Source organism: Aplysia californica, unplaced genomic scaffold (genome assembly GCF_000002075.1).
Source record: "Aplysia californica isolate F4 #8 unplaced genomic scaffold, AplCal3.0 scaffold01626, whole genome shotgun sequence".
Lineage (NCBI taxonomy): Eukaryota > Metazoa > Mollusca > Gastropoda > Aplysiida > Aplysiidae > Aplysia > Aplysia californica.
The window spans coordinates 53,025-60,650 of NW_004798896.1; the positions used below are offsets into that span (position 1 = coordinate 53,025).

Here is a 7,626-nt window from a genome sequence, read left to right on the forward strand (position 1 = left end):
TTATTGAGGATTAGAGGTGTTACAAGAGAGCAACATAAAAAGAAAAAGGAGAGATAAGGACGACAGGTGTTTGACAGGAAAGAAGGAGCAAACCACACCAGAGAGCCCACAAACCTTGCTCCATCAAATTGGAACTCTCTTCCCCAACCCTTGAGACACACAACATCTGAGTCTAAATTTTTAAAATCTTTAAAGACACATTTAATTACAACATTTTTATGTAACTAGATTCAGTTTCAGTACAATGTTATGTAAATGACGATGTATCGATTTCTGTATTTTGCGAATTGCATTGTGTATTTTATTTTATTATGTATAATACATGTGTATTATATTTTGAAACGATGTGTATGTGTGTGTGTTTGGCGTGCATTTGTGTGTGCACACGTGTGCATGAGTGTGCGAGAGTGTGTGTTTATGAGTGTGTGTATGTGTGTATGCGTGTGTGTGTCGCGTGCGTGAATATTGTTCGTACATGCATTTATGTAACACGGGAGTGGGCGCTATAGAAATGATCTTCATTATTATTATTATTAAACCACCGGCTGGAGTAAAGAGAAGCAAGTCGTCACAACAGCAATTTGTTGGAGTAGGGACAAAGTAAGACAGACAGAAACAACAGTGGAAAACAAAAGAAAAATCATCTCCCAAAGATGCCATTAACACACTAAGCAGTCAAAATATGTAACTAAATGACAAAATGAGCCACATGTGGCATTTTGACAATATACAAGTAATACTATTAATATCAGATTAAATGAGAAAATAGTATTACTATTAATCTAACTTCTTTGGTTCCAAAGTTAGAGAGACAAAAACCTAATATCTTGGAACAGCTGAGCGAGACAAACTAAGCATTGTCACTACACAAATAGCAGTTGTTACCTACCTATGACAATGAAGCATTTGTTCCCTTGTACCCCTGTCCGGACTAACATCTGGTCCTCTTGCTTGTCATGGGAGTACCTCCAGGACTCCTGAGGGGGCAGACAGTTGAGTAATTAGAGTAAAGAGAAGAACAATGACTCTATAACTGTCATTTTGAGCAGGAAAAAAGCAAGTCAGACAGACAGAAACATAAGAAAGAAAGAACAGAAGTAGGGCCAAACACTGGAATCCTCCAACCACATACAGTAAGTTTAAGTAAAGAGATGCACATCTGTACAGTAATGGCTATTTAGTGTAGGGAAAAAAACCCAGACAGACAGATGGAGAGAATCATAAGAGGGAAAGTAAAGAAAAACCTACCGGTGGCGCCCTCTTACCACCTACATCTCCCACCTGAGCAGTCAGATTATGATTGTGTGGGTATGTGTGTGTAACTATGGTTCAGGTTCTAGTTTAGTTTTAGCAGTTTTACGACACTTACAGCACCTTAAGATAATATAAGTGCTGAAGATAGAGGTGTTACAAGAAAGTAACAAACACAAAAAAGAAAGCAAGGAGATAAGGACAACGACAGATATTTGATAGGAAAGAAGGAGTAAACCACACCAGACCACTTGTCAACCTGTTGAGCCACCCATGGTTCAGGTTCAAAGTCCCTCTCGACACCAAAACATTATTCAGAAACGGAACCTTCAGAACACTTTGTCCATCATCAATATAGGATCATGCTAAATGGATAGACAGTCTTACCCCCCCCCCCCCCAAAAAAAAAGAAGAAAATCCCAACTACTCAAACAGAAAAACACTGAAATGAGGATTAGAAACAAGGGTCATTAACTCCATGGCTCAACATTATAACAACTCAGCTGCTAACCACACATCCTTGTCTGTGTGTGAGTATATATGGTTAAAAATATTAACAGACAAATACAGCCCTGCACAGATAAAGTAGGCCTACATATCCTTGATCTATATGAGAAGTAAACATTCTTGAAAGACAAGGGCAAAGACGGTTACCTTTGTAGGGTTGTTCGTTTGAGAACTTTGCGGATGTCGACCATGGTACCGTCACTGAGAAATAGAAGAAACAACACAATTATTATAAGTTCTTACACAGGGTTTCCATAATGGCTGAATACACTGGCAAAACAAATATTTTCAAGAAATGCAGTATAAATTGTCTTAGACTGCCACCCACTGTCGAAAAGAAGGGAGGTTGACGTTTCGCCGCAATTACGTCACATAGTTTACCTGAGGAAAAAAAGAATGATCGTTTCGCCGCAAATTGAATTTGATTACAACTAGATTTAATTTAGTACGTTGTGGTGTCTTAAGGACAGAATTTAAAAAGCTTGAAGCTCACGTACTTGACGAATTTCTCGATGTTGATTTGCCATTGTACACAGGGCCTGTTAAGGGCTGTTTGCAATTTGCTGCGTTCAGTTTTAACTTTGTTAGTCGCTGATGGTCGATGAATTTTCTTGGGAACAAGAATATGTTTTGGAAGTAGGACTTTAGGCAGGATAGGTTTATATAATGTCATGACAGTGAAGATAAAAATGTGATGTCTCAGATATAAAGTTGTTGAAAAACCCCAAAGCTGTTCAAACTGGGCTGCCATTCTTCACGTGAAAGAGTGGGAATGACCAAGAACGAGACCAGTACTTACAATGAAGGGAGAAAGGGAGAGATTGAGTCATAATAACAGTTTACCCCTCCCGAGTTCTCATTGACACAGTAGGCCTAGGAGCGCTTACAAATTTTGTTTCAGTGGCTTTCACAAATTAATTGATCTTCTATCTTCTGTGTAAGTAGCTTGTATTCGAATACGATTTGCGGCGAAACAATTTCCAGACTTTGACAGGTAGTCCCCTGTTGCGTCATTGGCGGAGAAACCTAACGCGCCCGAAAAGAAAAGTGGTTGCCCCAGACAGGTGGACATCTTAGAGTAGGAAGTGGTCATTTGTATAGGCGATTGTCTTGTATAGGTGCTCATTAGAGTAAAGGGGTTAAGTGAGCAGTGAGTTCAGACTCAAGTAATCTCAAGCAAGTGTCGGTGACACTGAGTTTAGATGGGTGGTCACTGGGGTGTGTCCTTGAGGAAGACACGACAACCCTAGCTCAAAATTCAGGGCGCTGCACAGTGGTGACCAGCGATGTCATGTTTATGAAATTGTTCTGTATTGATGTAATATTGAGTATTTATGTAAGTATTTGAGCATGCATTAATGTATGCCTGTATTTAAAATTAATGTATTTATGTATACCATGTGTGTAATATGTATGTTTGCCATTGTAAACCAAATAGCCCTTCTAGGATCAATAAAACTGAATTTGTTATTTTTTAAAACATTTTATTAGAGCAGTTTCAGGTGTAAACATAAAATGTTAAGAAAAAAAGTCTGAACACTTTTCAGAAAAATCAGTCTCCAGACAAAGTGCTATTGTGCAAACTCGAGCCATTACAGCAGACAACATTTGAGATTGACAACTTACCCAGAGTTCTCATTCTCCTTCCGACTCACGTCATCTTCAACGCAGTCACCGTGACTCTTGACGACGTGCGATGTTTTCCTCAGCGACACACGCTGTAGCGCTGCCAGAGTGACTACAGGCTGATTGCTGGGCGCAAGCGGCTGAAGACAAAACAGATGGGATTTATGAGCTGCAGAAGAAATTTTCATACGGTAAAACCTTCTCATAAAGATTATTCCAAAAACCCCATTCACCAACTGTGGTGGAAAGTCTACGTTATGCAGACCTGCCGACCCCTTCATGATCAGACCTATGAACTTTCCTCGGAATCCTAAAAAATGTTGAGTTTCACAGTGGAATCCTGTTATAACGAGAGGGAGGGGACAGGAGCAAAATGTCCGTTATAGCAGGATTCTCGCTATAAGGGATCCAGTAATAAATTCAAGGGAAACTGTAAAGTAGGCCTAATCTATGAGATTGGTGTTCTGTTTATTTCCTTTTGCTATCTCTCAAATGATGATTTGTGAGGCAGCGTGGTGGAATCAGGCTCTCGTCAAAATAATCAAAGTGAAGAAACTTGCATTTTTCCGCAGGTTTGTGGTTTTTTATTGAATTTTTGTTTTTTGGCTCAACACCTTTCATGCCCATTAAATATCTCATTTCTGTGTGAATTTTTCTGAAAAACGTTGATTAAAGGCACAAAAAATGTAAATTTTCTGTTATCACGGACTCTTAAGCTAAGTAAATGACTAATCTTTGGCAGCCATTTTCTCATTAATTTTACCTCTGAAAACAGGTGACCCCCACCTCCTTTTTTCCCAAATATCTCGACTTGTATTCAAGATAAATGGATATCTTTTTCATCCAAACAAAGACAAGAGAACAAGCTTTAAGATGATACCAATAACTCTACATGCCTTAAAACTGACAAGAGCCTTTTCCACCACGCTGCCTCACATTTTGTTTCAACATGACCTCTAGGTCTTACTTGATCAAAAATTGAATCAGGTTTCTTTTTCTAGCTCTAGGTCTAGCGATGTGGACTGACAGCTCGGCATTGGCGATCAGAAAGAAAGGGCTCTGGGCTAACTCGCCCGCTGTGTTTCCCCCCACCCCACCCCACCCCACCCTGTGGGGCTTTCTGTCTGCTTGCGCACGTCACACATTCCCTCCATCCATCACATTGCTGTGACCTCTTCATCCCCGCATCGGAGAAGTGAGAGGCATGGTAGGCCTTGATAACTAAACTAGGCGTACGCTGGCCTATCACGCAATGCGTTTTGCTTGTCTGCGCATGCCTCCCTAATCAGTCGCTCCGGCCTTCATTGGTGACACACATGGGCTCTCCTATTCTTTGTTTCTCAAGATCACGAACAAGTTTCTCAACTGACAAGGTTTTGCAATGGCCTATGCACTGAGCACAGCAGCAGCAATATTCCGCTATAACTGACTCGCATGTTTGATAGTGCTATAGAAGTATTTTATTTACAAAGGTAAAGAGGAGAAAAAAAGCGGGGTTTTAGAATAGTTTCTTTATAACAGACTTCTCGTTTTTTCCAGACTCCTTTTAAGTGGACTCCATTGTATATCAAAAGAAAAACTTCCACATGAACTTAAATCCAACGCAATAAGGCACAAAAGTTCCCATTTGATCTAATGATAATCTCACATGTCTACCAACCTTGGCAGAGAGGTTTCCGTCCTCGTTGATTCTTGACCTCAGGTCGGGGCCGCCTGTCCTCTTCAGCTTCACGCTCCTCAGAGCCTCAACAGTGACCTCAGGCAACAGAGTCCCGCCGACCGCCTGCGACAGAAAAATGAAAAATGATCAATTGATTAGGACCCGACAGACAAGAGGCGTATAGTTCATGGCACGGGAGGTGTGCAGCAGACTTGTTTATTTTCGTTTGAGCCAACTGCCATGCTAGACACAGATTTGGAAAAATAGATGACAGGTGACAGGAAAAGAACAGGATAAGAATAATACAGTTTAGTGATTTTATCTTTTTAACAGTATCCAATGACTCAGATTCAGAAAAACTTTAAAATCTTTGAGCGTTAGAAATCAGTGACCACTGAAGTGTGCAAAAGAACCCCTGCCCACCCAAAAAAACAACAACAAACAAACAAACCAAAAACCAAAAACTATACCAAAACAGAAGGAAAGATCTATCAAAACTTACAAACAGGTGATGTGAATAGACAAAGGCAATATGTTTTTTCAAGAGCATCCCGCAGAAAAACCGGTGCTGGCTTTTTTTTTTTTAATGTAGTTGCTTTTATACCCCCATCGACACAATTCAGATTATTTAAGAGGTGGGCTTTTGACCCTGCCAGTCGGGCCCAACCCAGCCTGAGAGGGATACATCTCAGCAGAAAGACAAAGATACTTTATAAAACAGGTCCAATATCTGTTCCAGATCCTTCACTTGAAGAAAAAACATTGTAGGCCACAAGCCACAATAACCATTCTACGTTACATGACCAAAAAACAAAAATGACTTTCACTCACCCTCATTTTCTTCATGACCTGATCCTTTGTCTGAACATCTGTCTTCAACCTTCGAATCACAGGCATAAAATAGGGTGGGGGTGGGGGTGGGGGAGGAGGGGGAGGGGGAGGCGGGGCTGGTGCGGCCGTGCTGGATACGAGCATATTAGGAGGGGCATACTCTTTGCCTCTTGCCTTCTCGCTGACAAATGACGAAACCTCGGACACCGCAGGCCCGTGGGAATGAGTACCAGAGTTCGACTTGGAGCTGCTCAACAACCTGAACAAGAAATGGAGAAAAGAAAAGACGTCAGTACACAATTGTCTTTGGCTAAGATCCACCACTTACAATTTCGGTTCACTTATGATCCCGTTGTTTCAAGAAAGCAAAATTATAACTACACAAAAGTCACCACTAAAATACTTCTCTGAAGTACCACATTGGCCAATGATCCCCCACTTTCCTGGCTCCCAAACACAGGGATCTGTGGCAGAGACTACTGTATACCACTTTCATCATTTCCTTTTGTTCTTGTAGTAGTCATTGGGGAAATACGTTGTCACAAATCCAAATGACAGAAAGCAACTAGAAAGTTGTTACAAACCAGACTTGCTTACTGTTCCAAAGCCCAATAAGGGATACCCAACGTTTTAACGTCATATTATGTTAGAAAGAGCAAAATTCCATCAAGTGGGACTGGTTTTGGTACAACGTAAGAGACAAGGTTCTAAAATTACCAATAGTCGAATCATGGACAGTCCCTGAAAATTCTGGACAGTTGGCAAGCCTGCATAACCAGTACTGATCTCTAACAGCAAATGTGCACCACTGGCTAAGTTGATATCATTCTGGACTATGGAACTGATGGCCTTAGTCAAATCCCCAAACAAGACATTCTGAACTTGATTTGGGGTGTCTTGGCTCAGTCTTATAGAAGATGAGTGTTGAACCCCCCCCCCTCCCCCCTCCAACACACCCAAATAGTATGACACACCCTTACACCTTCCTTGACTCCAAACACATCAAGATCTGAAGAGTGGGAAGTAGCTCTGTCTGCCACCTAGGCAAAGCGATGTCATGCATACTGCTTCAATATCGTTTGTCAAGTGCACTATGCAAACAAAGGCCAAACATACCTTGCACTAGAAGATGATGAGGATTCTGGGAAGAGACCGATGTAGTCTTCTGGATCCACGCTGCTCCCCTCTAATGTCACACAAGCGTAACTTGGCTTCAAGCAGGCAGCACAAACATGTTGACGATACACCCCGAGAGAGCCCAAACCTGAAGAACTGGACCTGACCTCCGCATTCCCCTGTGAACACAATGGGGGGGGGGGGGGATGATAAACCATTCAAACATAAGTGATATGCTAAATCCCAGTAATTAGACTACCAAATACTTAACCAAAGCATCCATCTAGACAAAGTTTACATTTTCTTTCCTGCACAACTAGCCAGTTACATAAGTCTACCATTGTTAACAAGTCTACTTTCTCTCCTTCACATTGACAAATTGATATTTCTTGCATTCTTGATATTTCGTACCCACATTAAGTTCACATTGGCATCACATACCTGGTTAGTTTTAGCAGCTTTTAACTCAGCCTCCAATTCAGCAATCCTAGCAGACAATCTGTCAGATGTCGTCAAGCCAGACAATAATCCTCTTGCTGCTGTTTTACTCTAAAATGAAAAATAAAAGTGAGAAAAAAAAAAAGAAGCAAAATCAAATTCAATTTTAATGTTCATGCTGAGTCATAATGCAAAAG

At 41.0% G+C, this 7,626-nt stretch overlaps 1 protein-coding gene across 1 annotated transcript in view; it reads right to left on the reverse strand.

Annotated features, from left to right (window-relative positions):
• Nucleotides 1–7,540, reverse strand: part of LOC101854306 (proline-rich protein 11) — a gene marked incomplete at its 5' end in the record, with an annotated part of 8,787 nt that extends 1,247 nt beyond the window's left edge. The window contains 7 exon segments of the mRNA XM_005113120.2: nt 890–977; nt 1,906–1,959; nt 3,385–3,524; nt 5,045–5,167; nt 5,876–6,134; nt 6,992–7,170; nt 7,433–7,540. Coding sequence (XP_005113177.2) covers nt 932–977; nt 1,906–1,959; nt 3,385–3,524; nt 5,045–5,167; nt 5,876–6,134; nt 6,992–7,170; nt 7,433–7,540 — 909 coding nt within the window.
• Between the last annotated feature and the right edge of the window lie 86 nt (nt 7,541–7,626).